The sequence below is a fragment of the Plecotus auritus genome, assembly GCF_963455305.1.
Source record: "Plecotus auritus genome assembly, chromosome: 2".
Lineage (NCBI taxonomy): Eukaryota > Metazoa > Chordata > Mammalia > Chiroptera > Vespertilionidae > Plecotus > Plecotus auritus.
The window spans coordinates 20,808,148-20,826,331 of record NC_137771.1 but is presented as its reverse complement, the minus strand read 5'-3'; the positions used below and the strand labels follow the sequence as shown (position 1 = coordinate 20,826,331).

At 42.0% G+C, this 18,184-nt stretch overlaps 1 protein-coding gene across 1 annotated transcript in view; it reads right to left on the bottom strand.

Moving 5' to 3' along the window:
• The window catches only part of KPNA6 (karyopherin subunit alpha 6), a 46,970-nt gene that overhangs the window by 16,648 nt on the left and 12,138 nt on the right, over positions 1-18,184 (bottom strand). Inside the window, exons 2-6 of the mRNA XM_080656221.1 lie at positions 4,381-4,514; positions 2,868-2,960; positions 2,359-2,458; positions 1,375-1,469; positions 543-674 (exon numbers count right to left, since the gene is read on the bottom strand). Coding sequence (XP_080512347.1) covers positions 543-674; positions 1,375-1,469; positions 2,359-2,458; positions 2,868-2,960; positions 4,381-4,514 — 554 coding nt within the window. The remainder of the gene's footprint in view (positions 1-542; positions 675-1,374; positions 1,470-2,358; positions 2,459-2,867; positions 2,961-4,380; positions 4,515-18,184) is intronic.

Genomic DNA, 18,184 nt, shown 5'->3' with positions numbered 1-18,184 from the left:
TCGCTATGACACGCACTGACCACCAGGGGGCAGGTGCTCAACTCAGGAGCTGCCCCCTAGTGGTCAGTGCACTCCCACAGCCAACCTCCCGCAGTCCCTGTCCCCAGCTGGCCAGCAGCCCTGATTGGTGGGGAAGGACCCCACCGTTGCACAAATGCGTGCACTGGCCTCTAGTTATAAATAACAAAAGACACTATTAACACTCAGAAAATGTGAAGGATTTTAGGAGCTTTTTGTCAGAACTAGAGGCAAAGAACAAATATATTTTGTATTATACCACAGGTACTATCAAGAATTAAGCCAGCCTTGGCTAGTGGGTTGCTCTGTTGGGCATTGTCCAGTGCACCAAAAGGCTGCCAGTTCAATTCCCACTGGGGTTTCTGGCTCAATCCCTGGTAAGGGGCGAGCAAGAGGCAGCCGATTGATGTTTCGCTTTCACATAGATGTTTCTGCCGCCTGCCCTCCCCTACCTCCCCCTCTCTAAAAAAATCAATTAAAAATATCTTTTTTTAAAAAAGAATTAAGCCAAATCTGAGCATTACCTGTTCCTGTACATCCTCAAAGTCCGAGTTAAGCAGCTCTATAAAAATGGGGACAGCCCCTGCTTCAATGACAATTTTGGTCTGCTGAGAGGTTCCAGAGGCAATGTTCGTTAGAGCCCAGGCAGCTTCAAACTGAAAGTGAGATTAAACCATTATTGAGAAGTCATTCCAGACAGGGCAGCCATGCCTACCAGCTGGCTCAGGCAGTAAGCCTCTTGTTCCTGACTAAAAAAAAATCAATCAATCAATCAATCAATCAAAATACAGGCTCCCCCTTTAAATGGTAGGAAGAGGTATTGGCAGTGACATAACAGAATGGGAAGCCAGAAGTGGGCCTCAGTGGTCCAGGTCCTGACCTGCACTACCACAGCACCAATTAGTCCTTTAGCAAATCATTTTTTTATTTCCCAAGCTTCACTTTCTTTATTACTGAAACTAGGATTAAAGTGTGCTGGATCTCTCAAAGTCCCTTTCAGCTGAGTTTCTAGCAAGTTCCAACAGATTGACTCACCAATGATTTCTGAGAAGAAAAATCCAGAGGCTAAATAATTTGCCTCAGGTCACACAGGTAATGTGGAAGCGAACTAGAACCTCTGATTTATAAATGAACAATCCGTTATAATCTGGTATCTTTTCTTTGAGATTATTTTAGAGAAGAGATCTGGGCTGTCTTATTTGAGGCTAAGACTTCTGAGCAACAAACAGATAGTTTCTCTTAAATGTTTCCTCACATTACTTGTCTATTTCCTAGGAGATGTGTCTATAGAAACATCCCACTTCAATTTCTTTGAAGGAGGGCTTTCATCTGATACCATTCCATCCCAGATCTCACCTGTAATGTACAATTCTCATTCCTCTTCAGAAACTCCACAAACCGATCCACCACTCCTGGCGTGTTGATAACTTCATCTATTGGAGGGCTAGGCTCTGGAAGAGGAAGAAAGGAAGAAGAGGAAAAGTCAGGATAGGCTTTGGCTGATGCATCCACTGGGGTCAACTCACCATCCTTCCTAGATACTCCTGACCATCCTTATAAGCATGCTTAAACTCCTTTTGGGTGAGGTGGTTTTTTTAACAACAGTTGGTCATCTCTGAACTGTATGAAGCAGTTGGGATGCTAAAGAGTAAAGCCTATCCTAATTTAAGTATACTCCCCTTTGGCTTATTGAACCTAAGCAAGTATGTAACCTTACTTACCTAAGCAAGTAAGGAAGGAAGAGAAGAGAAGAGAAGAAAGCTCAAGGGGTGACCAACCCGCGTCTACACATTTTCCTTCTAAGACCAGAATTCCTTTCTTGGGAGAGCTGCTTAATATACTGAGACAAGAAGTATTTTTACTATCAATTTTTTACTGAGCATGAACAATGTGCCCCACACAGTTCTAGATACTGAGGATACAGTAGTGAACAAAACCAAAAGTCTCTGTTCTCACAGAGCTTACATACTAGTAAGGAGAGAGATTCTATTGATAGAAGGTAACAAATATAACGAGGAAAAAAAGAATAGGTTGGGCCAGGTAAAAAGGTTAAAAATGCCAAGGGTTGGGAGATAGCCTATAATTTTAAATAGGATATCAGGGTAGGCTTCATCGAGAAGGTAGGATGTGATTCACAGAAGTGAGGGAGTTGTCACACAGATATGTCAAGTAGAGGGTATCAGGTAGAAGGAATAGCCAGCACAAAGGTAAAAATGTGCCTGGCTTATCTAAACACCAAAGCAGAATGAGTGAAGGTGGGTAGGTTGATGAGGTCAGTGAGAAGAAACAAGACACTAAATCATGTAGGTGGTCTCTTTGGGGGAGGGCCAGGCTTTGTACCTTTAGAGAGCAGTTTCCGGAATTTCTGTGTGGTTGCTAACTGCAGGTCAGAGTCATCAGAAAAGAGCATCTCTACCATCTCTCTTGTGATCACACTCTCCTAGAATATAAAACAGGTTCAAGGCTTTGCAAACCAACACTAGAGTCAGACATGAGCACATAATCCTGTGTGGCATCCTATTTTGTAAAGAGTTGAGGGCAAGAGGAGACAGCATAACAGACAGGCTCAGGAGAATGCGCTGGTTTAATCCATGGCTGCTTCAAGTCAAGACATTTGAAAAATAATTCCTAACTTTTGAGGCAACTGATGGCTTCCTTTAAGTGTTTCCTAAGGTGTCTCTATCAGAGATAAATCCTTGTTGTCTCTTAAAGCTGACCAACTACAAAAGGGCCCGTGAAAGGAAGAGCTTTGCATGGTTGTGAGCAAAACTACTAGATGATGTGAACTGCCCAATTTCTGTTCTGTAGAAGCAGGTACTTCCCAGGCCTGCCTGAAGCAAGAGCCTTACCCCAGTGGTAGAGCTCACGTAGGAGTCCATGAGGAGACTATCGAACATGGCAGCTTCTTCATTAATCATCTCCACATTTCTCCGTTTAAATAGCTGCAAGTGAAGAGAAGAGATGGGGTAAGACTATTCACTGAAACAAAAACAACAACAACAAAGAATAACCTAATGTTAAATTATGGCAAAACTGTCAAGGAAATGCTAGCATAGTTGAGAAAATGCCAAGTTTAACATAATGACATAGAAAGATATTCAAGAGCTTTACTTTCTATTTTATCTAACTATTTTCATTTTTATAAGCAAAAAAATCTTTAAAGATTCTAATGCCCTTTGTATAAAAGGTGAAGAGTACAAAGGCTTTGAAGGAATAATGGTAAAAGCAAGAGGGTAGGCTAAAGCAGATTAGGTGACTACATATAGGTTTGGGCAAGGCACCAATTTAGTGGGTGTGTAAAAGAGCATAAATGATGAAATATTAATACACTCTTAGTGCTAAGGAGACTTACAAAGAATGGACCCAGGAAAGAGAAATAAGGCAGCCCAGAATAGCGGATGAACCTCTTAAAGGTCAGGCTTGGAGCTAGGCTTGAAGGCCAGGCCTAACACTGACTTTAGGGTAAAGAAGAGAGAAGGCAATAAATAAGGGGCTAGAACCAAAATGTTATATTGAAGACAGAAATGATGCTGCTAAGTTATTCTAAATTATGAAAAAAGAATAAGGGACTGATTTTTCTCTTTCTCAAAGCTTCCAACATTTCTTTACAACAAAGGAAACTATCAAACATTGCAGCTTAGCTACTTTCCTAAGGGAGGGTGAGAGTGCAAGGTGGAGGCCAATCATGGCAGCTGGATTCTTTCTCTGAACAATATGTTTAAGAATACTCTGGGCCCTGGCCAGATAGCTCAATTGGTAAAAGTGTTGTCCCAATATGCCAAGGTTGTGGGTTTGATCCCCAGACATGGCACATAAGAATCAACCAATGGTCCTGGTAGGTGTAGTCCAGTGGTTAGAGTACCAAAGGGTCACCCTTCAATCATGATTAAGGGCATGTACCTGTGTTGCAGGTTCAATCCCTGACCCCAGTTGGGGCGTGTGCAGGAGGCAACCAATTGATGTGTCTCTCTCACATAGATGTTTCTCTCTTTCCTGTCCCTCCTTTCTAATCTCTCTCTCTAAAAAAAAAAAAAAAAAAAAAAAAATCAATGGAAAAAATATCCTTGGGGAGCCCGGCCAGCATGGCTCAGTGGATGAGTGTTGACCTACGAACCAGGAGGTCACGGTTCAATTCACAGTCAGGGCATATGCCCAGGTTCTGGGCTTGATCCCCAGTGTGGGGTGCACAGGAGGTAGCCGATCAATGACTGTCTCTCATCATTGATATTTCTATCACCCTCTCCCCTCCTCTCTGAAATAAAAAAATATAAGTGGAACAAATTGATGTTTCTCTCTCTCTCTCTCTAAAAACACACATAAAAGAATAAATTTGAAAAATAAAGAATACTTGGGTTAACCCACTTGTTGCTCCCGCTTCTGCTTCCGAAGCTGAATGCCCTCTTCCTCTCTTCTTCGCCTCATTTCCTCAGGGTTTAGCGCATTGTTCTTATAGCTCTTCATTCGATAATTGTCTTTCCCTGGGCTTGCCATGGTCTCTAGAAGAAGAGAAGATACAAACACATTGGCAAAGGCTCTTAAGAAGACATTTCCTTTTCCCTGGGCTCCTGTCTCTACCCCCAACCCTCCCTTACTCAGGGAAACCACACATTCTCAAGGAAGCATAATAATCTCATTAACCACACTTGACACTTCTACCACCACCAACAGTTTCCTTTAATCATAATAAGCTGGTTAAATGAAGTGTAATTGTAGCAATTGATATAAACATAATAGTTAAATGTGTAGGCCCTAGAGGCATTTTGTGAGGGTTCAAATTCTGGCTCTTTGCTTTTTAACTGTGTAAACCTTTAATAAGTTGCTTTAACCTCTATGCTGTAGGATCTTATCTTTAAAAGAGGGACATAATAGTTCCTACTTCATAGAGTTCTTAGAAAAGTGCCCTGGCTGGGCAGTTCAGCTGGTTAGAGTGTCAGCCCAATATGCCAAGGTTGTGGGTTTGATCCCCAGTCAGGGTACATACAAGAATCAACCAATGAATTCATAAATAAACAGAACAAAAAAATCAATGTTCAAATCAAATTAAAAAAAGGGAGAGAGAAATTAAATAGGTTAATACATGTGAAGTACTTCTTAGAACATAATATGGTAAATGCTCATAAGCTATGATCACCTCCATGATGAGAAACAGTTATATGACTTGCCCAATAAACTCAAATATATTTAACCTAGCCAGATGAAATAATTACAGTATACACAAATTCAGTGGAATACCATGTATTGTTTAAAAGGGACCCAATTTTAATATATTTTATTGATATTTTACAGAGAGGAAGGGAGAGGGATAGAGAGCTAGAAACATCGATGAGAGAGAAACATCGATCAGCTGCCTCCTGCACACCTCCCACTGGGGATGTGCCCACAACCAAGGTACATGCCCTTGACCGGAATCGAACCCGGGACCCTTCAGTCCGCAGGCTGACGCTCTATCCACTGAGCCAAACCGGTTTCGGCGGGACCCAATTTTAAAATTAATCTATAATATTTGATACATACAAAAAGAAACAATGTTGTTACCAAACAAAATAATACAATGAGAATCTATAAACCCACCACCAAATCTAAGAACTAGAATGTTATTAATATGCCTGGGCACTGGCTGGCTAGCTCAGTTGGTTACTGTCATCCCGATATGCCGAGGTTGCACAGGACAGCACTCCATCCAACTGAGCCACACAGGCCAGGACTCACCCCTTTTTTTTTTTTTTTTTTTTAATATATTTTATTGATTTTAGAGAGGAAGGGAGAGGGAGAGATAGAAACATCAATGATGAGAATCATCGATTGGCTGCCTCCTGCACACCCCCTACTGGGGATCGAGCCCGGAAACCCAGGCATGTGCCCTTGGCCGGAATCGAACCTGGGACCCTTCAGTCCACAGGCCAAAGCTCTATCTTCTGAGCCAAATCAGCCAGGGCCAGGGCTCACCTTTTTTATGGAGCTGTATTTCATTCATTTTTCTTGTTACATTATTTCACTGCATAAATATATCATAATGTAACCATTTTTACGTTGGTCTTCCACTCCCGACTTCCCCCACCCCCATTTTTTTTTTTAATATATTTTATTGATATTTTACAGAGAGGAAGGGAGAGGGACAGAGAGCCAGAAACATCGATGAGAGAGAAACATCGATCAGCTGCCTCCTGCACCCCTCCCACTGGGGATGTGCCCGCAACCAAGGTACATGCCCCTGACCGGAATCGAACCCGGGACCCCCCAGTCCACAGGCCGACGCTCCATCCACTGAGCCAAACCGGTTTCGGCCCCACCCCCATTTTATTCTATTACAAACCTCTTGGAAAGTTGTTAAGCTTAGGTGGTAGATACAAGTTTTCTCAAATTATTTTTTTGCTTGAAAGCTAAAATTTTATCATTGGCAACAAATACTGACTTCTTTTTTTTTCTTTTTAAATCCTCACCTGAGGATATTTTTCCACTGATTTTTAGAGAGAATGGGAGAGGGAAAGACAGAGAAATATCTATGTGGAGAGAAATACATCAATTGGTTGCCTCTTGCACACACCCCAACCAGGGCCCAGGCCAGGAAGGAGTCTGCAGCCAAGGCATGTGCCCTTGACCAGAATCAAACCCGGGATCCTTCAGTACACAGGCCAGAGCTCTATCCACTGAGCCAAATTGGCTGGAGCCTGACTTCTTGAATTTTAAGAAAATGTCTGCCCAATACTTAAGTGTGAATAATGAGTTTTTCTGTCAGTCATTCTTTCAAGGAAAAACTGTGTTGATTTAAAAATGTCTAGTTTAGCCCTAGCTGGTTTGGCTCAGTGGATAGAGCGTCAGCCTGCAGACCAAAGGGTCCCAGGTTCGATTCTGGTCAAGGGCACATGCCTGGGCCGTGGGCTCGGTCCAACGTGCAGAAGGCAGCCCATCAATGATGTTCCTATCTCCCTCTTCCTCTCCCTTCCTCTCTGAAATCAATAAAAAAAATACTTTAAAAAAAGTCTAGTGTAAGGGTAAAAGAAACTAAGGAGAAAATAAACAAATGGGACTACACCAAAATAAAAAGCTTCTACACAGCAAAAGAAACCATCAAAAAAAAAAAAAAAAAAACACCAAAAAGGGAGCCCACTGTATGGGAGAATATATTTGGCAATGATATATCTGATAAAGGGTTAATATCCAAAATATATAAGGAACTCATACAACTTAACAAAAAGAAGATAAAAAATCCAATTAAAAAATGGGCAAAGGACCTAAATAGACCCTTCTCCAACGTGAATATACAGAGGGCCAAGAGACATATGAAAAATTGCTCAACGTCACTGATCATCAGAAAGATGCAAATTAAAATGACACTGAGGTATCATCTCACACCTGTCAGAATGGCTATCATCAACAAATCAACAAATGACAAGTGGTGGTGAGGATGTGGAGAAAAGGGAACCCTAGTATACTGCTGGTGGGAATGCAGACTGGTGCAGCTATTGTGGAAAACAGTATGGAGTTTCCTCAAAAAAAAAAAAAAAAAAATTAAATATGGAACTGCCATTTGACCCAGTGATCCCACTTCTAGGAATATATCCGAAGAAACTCAAAACACCAATTGGAAAGAATATATGCACCCCTATGTTCATAGCAGCATAATTTATAATAGCTAAGATATGGAAACAGCCCAAGTGCCCATCAGTAGCAGTGGATAAAAAAAAGCTGTGAGCCGAAACCGGTTTGGCTCAGTGGATAGAGCGTCGGCCTGCGGACTCAAGGGTCCCGGGTTCGATTCCGGTCAAAGGCATGTACATTGGTTGCGGGCACATCCCTGGTGGGAGGTGTGCAGGAGGCAGCTGATCGATGTTTCTCTCTCATCGATGTTTCTAGCTCTCTATCCCTCTCCCTTCCTCTCTGTGGAATATCAATAAAATATATTTAAAAAAAAAAAGCTGTGGTACATTTACACCCTGGAATAGTATGCAGCAGTAAAAAAGAAGACTCTCTTACCCTTGGAGACAGCATAGAGGGACCTGGAGAGTATCATGCTAAGTGAAATAAATCAGAGAAAGACAACAGCACATGATCTCACTCATGTGGAATCTATTAAACAAGATAAACTGATGAACAGAGTGGATCCAGAGACTTGGAAGCATGGTACACAGTGCGGAATCTCAGAGAGAAGGCTGGGGAGGGTAGGTGGGTGAGAGGTAATCAACCAAAGACCTTGTATGCATATATGCATAACCCATGGACACAGACAATAGGGTGGTAAAGGCCTGTGATGGGGGCTGGAGCGGGCTGGAGGGGGCCAATGGGGGAAAAACGGAGACATATATAATACTTTCAACAATAAAGTTTAAAAAATAATAAACCAAACAAAAGTTTAACTGACCTACCTGTCCAGGGCCTAAAATAAGGGGCGGGGGTGGGGGTGGGGAAGGTGTCTAGGTTAGGACCTGGCCAGTGTGGCTCAGTTGGGTGTTGTCCTGTGCATGGAAGTGTTGCTGATTCGATTCCTGGTCAGGGCACATGCCTGGTTGTGGGTTCGATCCCCCATGGGAGATGTGCAGAAGGCAGCCAATCAATATTATGCGCTCACATATTACTGAACACAAGCACTGTGACAGTACGAAAGTCAATCTTATAACTAAGATAGCTACTAAGTGACTAATGGGTGTGTAGCATATACAGCGTGAATCCACTGGACAAAGGAATGATTCTGCTTAGAATGGTGCACAATTTAAAACTTATAATATTTTATTTCTGGAATTTTCCTTAATATTTTCTGACCATAGTTAACCACAAGTAGCTATAACCACAAAAAGTTAAATTGCAGATAAAAGGGGACTACTGTCCCCAAGGCAACCACAGTATCTAAAACAAAATTACTGAAACAATAACACATACACAAAAAAATTAAAAAATACACAAAAGGAAATGAGACAGGAATCAAAACAGTTCACTACAAAAAAATCAACTAAACACAAAAGATAGTAATGAAGGGAGAGGGACAAAAAAGGCATCAGATATACATAAAACAAAAAATAGCGGAAGTCCTTTCTTATCAGTAATTATGTTATATGTAAATGGATGAAATTCTCCAGTCAAAAGGCAGAGATTGGTAGAATGAATAAAAAACCAAACACAGCCCTAAGCAGTTTGTGGCTCAGTGGATAGAGCGTCGGCCTGTGGACTCAAGGGTCCCAGGTTCAATTCCGGTCAAGGACATGCACTTTGGTTGTGGGCACATCCCCAGTAGAGGGTGTGCAGGAGCAGCTGATTGATGTTTCTCTCTCATCGATGTTTCTTTTTTTTTTTTTTAATATATTTTATTGATTTTTTACAGAGAGGAAGGGAGAGGGACAGAGAGTTAGAAACACCGATGAGAGAGAAACATCGATCAGCTGCCTCCTGCACACCCCCCACCGGGGACATGCCCGCAACCAAGGTACATGCCCTTGACCAGAATCGAACCCGGGACCCCCCAGTCCGCAGGCCAACGCTCTATCCACTGAGCCAAACCAGTTTCAGCACTCTCATCGATGTTTCTAACTCTCTCTCCCTCTCTGTAAAAAATCAATAAAATATATTATAAAAAAAAAACCCCAAACACGATCCAACTGATAATGCCTGCAAATATTTACTGTACATTCAAAGACACACATGGGCTGAAAGTAAATGAATGGAAGAAGATTATTTCATGCAAATGGTAATGAAAAGACAGCTGGTATGGCTAAACTAATATTAGACAAAATCTTTGTTACAACAGACAAAGAAGACGTTACATATATAATGTAATTGACAAAAGGGTCAATTCATGAAGATACAACAATTATAAAATAAATGCACCAAATTAGAACCTCAAAATATATGAAACACTGATAGGCTTGAATGTAAAAATAATTCTACAATAATATTTGGAGACTTCAACATACCACTTTCAATAATGAATAGAATACCTAGTTAGAAAATTAATCAGGAAATAGAGGACTTTAACAACATTATAAATCAGCTACTAAACCTAAAAGATATATAGAATATCCCACTCAACAACAACAGAATATACCTTCTAAAGCATACATGGAACATCCTCCAGGACAGACCATGTTAGGCCACAAAGAGTCTCAATAAATGTAAGATTGAAATCTTAAGTATCTTCTAAGACTACATGAAACAAAGACAGAAATAAACACCAGAAAAAAAACTGGGAGATACCACTTCATACCTACTAACAAAAACAAAAGAAAACAAAATAACAAGGTGTTAAGAATGTGAAGAAATTGGAAACTGAGGAGATTAAAAATGGCACAGAGTAGGAGGATGCTGCATGGACATGTTCCCAGGAACAAGCTGGAATTACAACTGAAATATGGAAAGGCTTCCTGAATAATCAATGGAAAACTTACAGGAGAGAATCCTGATACCCAAGGACCGAAGGTGGAGGCCGGACACCCACAGACTGCAACTGAAGTCCCAGAGAGATATCTCAGCTGGGGGGGGGGGGGGGAGGGGGCAGTGCCACTGAGAACTCTGGGATCTAATTCTCAAGCTGGGCTTCCCAGCAGAGAGCACCAAACTGAGGAGGGTACCCACGTAACACCTAGCTGTGAAAAGCAGTGGGGTGCTGCTGTCTGCCAGGGAGAGGCAGCTGAAAGTTCGGGCACTCTCTTAAAGGGCCAACGCACAAAAATTCCCTGTGGAGCCACCACCTTGTACTCTGGCAGAGGGAGGGTGAAGTGGACTGGAGCTGTGAGAGCAGAAGGCAGACACCCCAAGTGTCCTGGGCTGAGTCATTCCCTCACAAAGCGGAGGACATCTTTCCCACATAGACATCTGCCTTGCCTGGGGGGAAGACAGTTGACACACCCTATTGGAAAACACCTTGCCCTGAGGCCACTTGAAGCAACTGCCCCACCCTGCTGAAAAATTCCCGAGGACGATTGCCTGGGGCAATTCAAGTTAGAATCCTATTAGTCTGTAGACAGAGGCAGTCTATGGAGGCTTTGAGATTTTGACTGATCCAATTAGTCAGAAACAGCCTTCAACACTGTCCTGCACTAGAGATTGAGAGGTGTAGAGGATCTACCTAAAACATAGTCACAAAACCAAACAACCAAAATGAGGAAACAAAGAAACAACCCCAAATGAAAGAACTAGCGAATTCTCCAGAAGAAGAGATAAATGAAGCAGAGATAAGAAATTTATCTGAAATAGAGTTCAGAGTAATGTTAAAAATGCTCAACAAACCCTAACCGGTTTGGCTCAGTGGATAGAGCGTCGGCCTGCGGACTCAAGGGTCCCAGGTTCGATTCCGGTCAAGGGCATGTACCTTGGTTGCGGGCACATACCCAGTGGGGAGTGTGCAGGAGGCAGCTGATCGATGTTTCTCTCTCATTGATGTTTCTAGCTCTCTATCTCTCTCCCTTCCTCTCTGTAAAAAAATCAATAAAATATATAAAAAAAAATGCTCAACAGTATGAAAAAAGATATAGTAACTATGAAAAAAGAATAGTCTGAGATAAAGAATGACATAACACAAATAAAGAACACATTGGAAGGAATACACAGCAGATTAGGGGAAGCTGAGGATCGAATCAGTGAATTAAAAGACAGAGTTGAAAATATCACTCAATTAGAGAACCAAAAAGAAAAAACAATTAAAAAACAGGAGGACAGCTTAAGGGAGCTGTGGGACAATGTGAAATGTAACAATATTAGAATAGTAGGTGTGCCAGAAGAGGCAGAAAGGGAGAAAGGAATAGAGAAGGTGTTTGATGAAATAATGGTAGAAAACTTCCCTAACTTGGTAAAGGAAAAAGTCACAAGTTCAGGAGGCACAGAGAACCCCAAACAAGAAGAACCCAAACAGACCCACGCCCAGACACATCATAATTAAAATGCCAAAAATTAAAGACAAAGAGAGAATCTTAAAGGCAGCAAGAGAAAACTGGTACCTACAAGGGAGTTCCCATAAGGCTGACACCTGATTTCTCATCAGGAACTCTACAGGCCAGAAGGGAATGGCATGAAGTACTCAAGGTAATGGAAAGCAAGGATCTGAGACCAAGATTACTATATCCAGCAAGGCTATCATTCAAAATAGATGGTCAAATAAAGAGCTTCCCAGAAAAAAAAAGAAAAAAAAAGGCTAACGGAGTTCATCACCACCAAGCCAGCATTACAAGAAATGCTAAAAGGATTGCTGTAAGGGATTGCTGAAAAGAAGAAACAGAGAGAGAAACCTAGCCATACAGAATTAAAATGGCTATAAATAAGTACCTCTCAATAATAACCCTAAATGTAAATGGATTAAATGCTCCAATAAAAAGGTGTAGGGTAGCTGAATGGATACAAAAACATGACCAACTATATGCTGTCTACAGGTGGTCCATGAGGTCTGAAAGGTCATCGACCACTGGACTCTGCAAGAGACCCACCTCAAAACAAAAGACACACACAGGATGAAAGTGAAGGGCTGGAAAAAAAATTTCCCATGCAAATGGAAAAGAAAAAAAAAAAGCTGGAGTAGCAATACTCATATCTGACAAAATAGACTTTAAAAGCAAAATGCTAAGTGAAATAAACCAGTCGGAGAAAGATAAATATCGTATGATCTCACTCATTTGTGGAATATAATGAACAACATAAACCGATGAACAAAAATAGAGCCAGAAGGGGAAAAATATATACTAGAATATAATAGAAGTAATCCTGTTATTTGCAGATTTTTAATATTTCCTATAACTTTTGTGATATACTATGTTAGTACAGTTTTGGTAATATTATACTTAAAATCCTTTTATTCTTGAAATGTTGTGTATTGCATGTAATATTATATGTAAGATCATTTTCTTGAATAATTGGTGTTTACTGCATGTAACATTTTCATATTTAAAATCGTTTTTCTTGAGATATTAATGTTTATTGCATGTAACATTATATTTAAGATCGTTTTTCTTGAAATATTAAGGTTGACTGCATGTAACATTATATTTAAAATCGTTTTTCTTGAAATAAAAAACCTGAAAAAAATAATATTCATAAAAACGGAATTGGAAACTGGTACTCTGCTATGTGAATGTAAAATGGTGTAGCCTTTGGGGAAAACAGTATGGCAGTTCCTAAAAAAATAATTAAACACACTTATCATGTGACCTAGCAATTCTACTGTTCGGCATATACGTATCAAAAAGAATTGGGAACAGGGACTCAATCAGATACTATATGTCAATGTTCAATTGCAGTGTTATTCATAATAGCCAATAGATAAAAACCCATGAAAAAACATTTAACAAACAAAAAGATGAAAACAACCCAGGTACCCACCAACAGATAAAATGAATAAACAAAATGTGACATATACATAAAATGAATTATTATTCAGCCATAAAAAGGAATGAAGGTCTGACATATGCTACAAAAAGAGTATGCTAATTGAAATAAATCAGACACAAAAAGATAAATATATGATTCCACTTATATGAGGTAATTAGAGTAGTTAAACTCATAAAGACAGAAAATAGATTAGAGGTTATCAGATACTGGGGAAGGGGGATCTGGGGGATTATTGCCTAATGGGTTGAGTTTCTGTTTGGGGTAATGAAAAGTTTGGAAATAGTGGGGATCGTGGTACAACATTGTAGATGTAATTAATGCTACTTAATTGTATACTTCAAAATGGTTAAAATGGTGAATTTTGTTATATTTTACCACACACAAAAATTTTTTTAAATTGTAGCATACCTCCTCCAATTAAATCTGACATAGAATCCCTGTTCTGTGTTTTCTTAGATTCTGTATTTATCCATTTGCATTCATTCATCACAGGGCCAATTATACTAACTATATGTTCTTATTGTCTATATTCCTGATATTCTGGTATTTGGGAGATTTACAGACCCAGGGAGAGACTGCCCCTCTCAGGCCTACTAATTCCTAAAGATAACTTGCCTAAGAGCATGCCTTTGATATGCAAACTAACCAATCAAAAGCCCTATCTCCTCTATCTAGCTTGTAGGTAGACCCCAGGAGGAAATATTCCATGGCCAGGTAGTAGGCAACTAGAGACTGCACCTATAGACCAAAGCCCTCCAGAATGATTCAAACTAGCTTAACCCTAAACTATTTACTCTGCCCTGCCTTCACTTTCCCTTGGAAACCCTAAAAAAGGCTGTTGCCTTAACCTTCCACTGGCTCCTGTCCCTTCTGCCTGTCCACCATTTGGTGTTTTCCTCTGTGACACTGTGGCATAAAGTGACACCCTCTCTGAGACCACTGAGTATAATACACATCTTCCTTCCAAGCCTTGTTCTTGCCTCCTCCTGTGGCTGGAGTGACTTTATCATACCTTACCCAATATTCTAAAAACAATCTCATTATTTTAAAAATTGATAAAAGTAAAGCTGATTGTGTTTAAGTATGAGTAGAGGAATCCTTACTAAGTAGGTTCCCCTTTTATAAACATTTCCCATTCTACAAATTTCTCATCTGAAGCAGGTACTAAAAGTACTGCAAAAGGGTTGAAAACAAGCTTTATAGGCACACAGAAAGAAAAAACTCTAATATTGCCCCTTTTCTGGAGTGGTTGGAGTGACTGTGATTAGAGTTTAAAAAGAAATCTCCTGGCCCAGCCAGAGTGGCTCAGTGGTTGAGCATCGGCCTATGAACCCGGTCATGGTTCGATTTCTGGTCAGGGCACAAGCCCAGGTTGCAGGCTTGATCCTCAGTGTGGGGAGTGCAGGAGGCAGCTGATCAATTATTCTCTCCCATCACTGCTGCTTCTCTCTCTTTCTCCCTCTCCCTCTCTGAAATTTAAAAAAAAAAAAAAAAAAAAAAATTTTTTAAAGAAAGAAATCTTCTGGTACACCCTCCTGGAGGCACACCATTCGAATCTCCTTTTCAGGTGATTTCTTCTTTCCCCTAAACTGTAAGGGTCCCCCCCACAGGGGAGCAGCAGGCAGCGGCAGCTCATTCTGAGCTAACCCCCTGAATCTGTCTCCAGTGAGCTGACAGCAGCCCTGCCTAGGCTCTATCCTGTTGCTTCTTCTATCCTAGGCCCTTCCTTGTTTCACTGCTCCCAGCTTTAATAAATGTACTCTCAAAATAAAAAAACAAATCTCCCGATATAAATTGTCTAACAACTATGCTGTACACCTGAAAGTAATATATTAACTGTAACTGAAATTTTAATAAAGACATCTACACTAATGATAGACGCATATGTAAATTGACCATACCCCGTGACACCCCACAGCCAATCAGGAGCAAGAATGCAAATTAACCCGACAAAGATGGCGGGCCTGTGGGCGTCATGGAGGTATGCAGGCACCGAGCGGCCAGGGGCAGGGCGGGGTGGGCGTTCCCACCCCCTGGCCGCTCGGGGCCTACGCGCGCGCGTAGGTGCTGAGCAGTCTGGTCCTTTCAGCCCAGCCTGGGGGCTGCTGGAGTTTGCAGTCCTTTTCGTTTGTGCAGCCCCTGGACGGGAAGCGGGAACCAAGAGCACAGGAAGCACCAGGAATGCTGGCAGTCGTAGTTCTGGTGGCAGACACGTTGCAGGATCTCCTAGACCAGGGGTGGGCAAACTTTTTGACTCGAGGGCCACAATGGGTTCTTAAACTGGACCGGAGGGCCGGAACAAAAGCATGGATGGAGTGTTTGTGTGAACTAATATAAATTCAAAGTAAAGGAGCGGAGGGGAGAGCAAGAGAACCCTCCGCTCTTTTGGCTCCGCGGGCCGGATAGAAGAGCCGAACGGGCAGGATCCGGCCCGCGGGCTGTAGTTTGCCCACGGCTGTCCTAGACACTAGAGCAAAGTGAGCCTGGAGCAAGTTACTGTTGCGGGTGGGGGATGGAGGGAAAGCAAAGGTGAGAGACATAAGTAAAGTCACAGTGTCGAGGAAAAATTAAAGAGAAGAGATCCTGCAACTTCTAGGAAATCTCCACCAATGGAGCAAAGAGAAAAAAAAAGACCTCTATTATTCTGTGAGCACCAAACCGAATTGAGTTGTGGTCTCAGACAATTCGCTCATATGATTGCAAAGACAGACAGAAACTCTCGGATTGGAGAGGGCTCCCAGATTGGAGAGGGTGCAGGTTGGGCTGAGGGACCCACCCCCTGTGCACGAATCTTTGTGCACTGGGCCCCTAGTCCTATATAATAAAAGGCTAATATGCAAATTGACCAAACGGCGGAATGACCTTTGCTATGACATGCACTGACCACCAGGGGGCAGGCACTCAATGCAGGAGCTGCCCCCTGGTGGTCATTGTGCTCCCACAGGGGGAGTGCCATTCAGCCAGAAGCCAGGCCCACGGCTGGCAAGTGCAGTGGCAGTGGTGGGAGCCTCTCCCACCTCCATGGCAGCGCTAAGGATGTCCAACTCCTGGCCTAAGCCAGCAGTAGGACTCCCCTGAGGGCTCCCAGACTGAGAGAGGGCACAGGCCGGGCCGAGGAACCCCCCACCCCCGTGCACGAATTTCACATACCGGGCCTCTAGTAAATAAATAAGTCTCCCAAGGATAAGATTTGGGCTGGTTCAAGTAGGAGATTCACCTTGGGGGTGGAAATGGAATAAATGAGAGGGGGGAAAATAGTCTATTAAGAGAATCTGAGGGAAAAAGAAATGAAAATGAAAGATGAGAAGAGAGCTGAATTCTAGAGTTAAACATACTGAGAAAATGATACTTCAGAGACGGTGCCCTGGGTCATTCTAGAAAGTAGTCTGGCAAACCAACAGCATCAACTGGGTCTTACAATGTGCAAGTCTCCATACCCACTTGACAAAGCCCAAGTGGATTTATCATTAAACAAAAAACCAGGGCAGTAGCTTCCCTCTGGGGTCTCTAATTACCCCTGTGCCTCGAGACTAACAGACACAGGACAGATTCCTAAAGTCGGCACTGTGGACTTATCCCCTATTACCTGACAGATGGTTTTTCATGACTCTGAACCTGGGCCCTCCCAGAGGGCTATTTTCTCCTTCCAGCAAAGCTGACAGTGAAGCTGGAAGGAGACCCAGGTTGTACTTCTTTAGTCACCATGGTGACAAGAAACTATCACAAATATTTGCTTATGACTTCACTGGAGAAGCCAAGCAGGGAAGACTGGATTGGAAGGAGGAACATCTGCAGAAGCACATCTGGAATCAGCAACCAAAGAAGGCTGGACTCTTGTTTATGGGACCAGCAGGCAAGGAGGCTTTTTTCATCATGCACTCCCTTACTTGCTGGGACTGGATCAAGAAATCCACAATACAAATACACTTTTTCTAGCACCTGACTGCCTTGGGTTTTCTTAGTCAAGGAACTCTCACAAAGTAAATAGATCCCTGAAGTTATACCTCCCATTTCTAGGAAATTAATGTCTAATACTGACATGGATTTTCTAAGCTTTTAGAAACAAGGGAGCAATAATAATACAAAATAAGTATAGACCCTGCTATGGCCTGAATTATACTCCCTCCTTCAGATGTTGAAATCCTAACCTTCAGTACCTCAAAATGTGACTGTATTTGGAGATAGGGTCTTAATACTGGGGTAAGGCCCTAATCCAATATGAAGATTAAGATATAGATGTACATAGTGTCAAAAAAAAAAGTAAAAAAAAAAAAAAAAGATACAGATGCAGCCCTAGCCAGTTTGGCCCACAGACTGAAGGGTCCCGGGTTTGATTTGGTCAAGGGCACATACCTCGGTTGCAGGCTCATCCCCAGCCCTGGTTGGGGCAAATGCAAAAGGCAACCAATCGATGTGTCTCTTTCACATCCATGTTTCTCTCTGTCTCTACCCCTCCCTTCCACTCTCTAAAAATCAATGGAAAAATATCCTCCAGTGAGGATTAACAAAAAACAAACAAAAAAAGATACAGATGCACACAGAGGAAGTACATTATGTAAACACAAAAACAGCCATCTATAAGGCAAGGAGAGAAGTCTCAGAAGCCAGCCCTGTCAACACCTTGATCTCAGACTTCTAGCCCAGGGGTGGGTAAACTTTTTGACTCGAGGGCCACAATGGGTTCTTAAACTGGACCGGAGGGCCGGAACAAAAGCATGGATGGAGTGCTTGTGTGAACTAATATAAATTCAAAGTAAAGGAGCGGAGGGGAGACCAAGAGAACTGGATAGAACAGCTGGATCCGGCCCGCGGGCCGTAGTTTGCCCACGGCTGTTCTAGCCTCTAGTATGGGAATATAAATTTA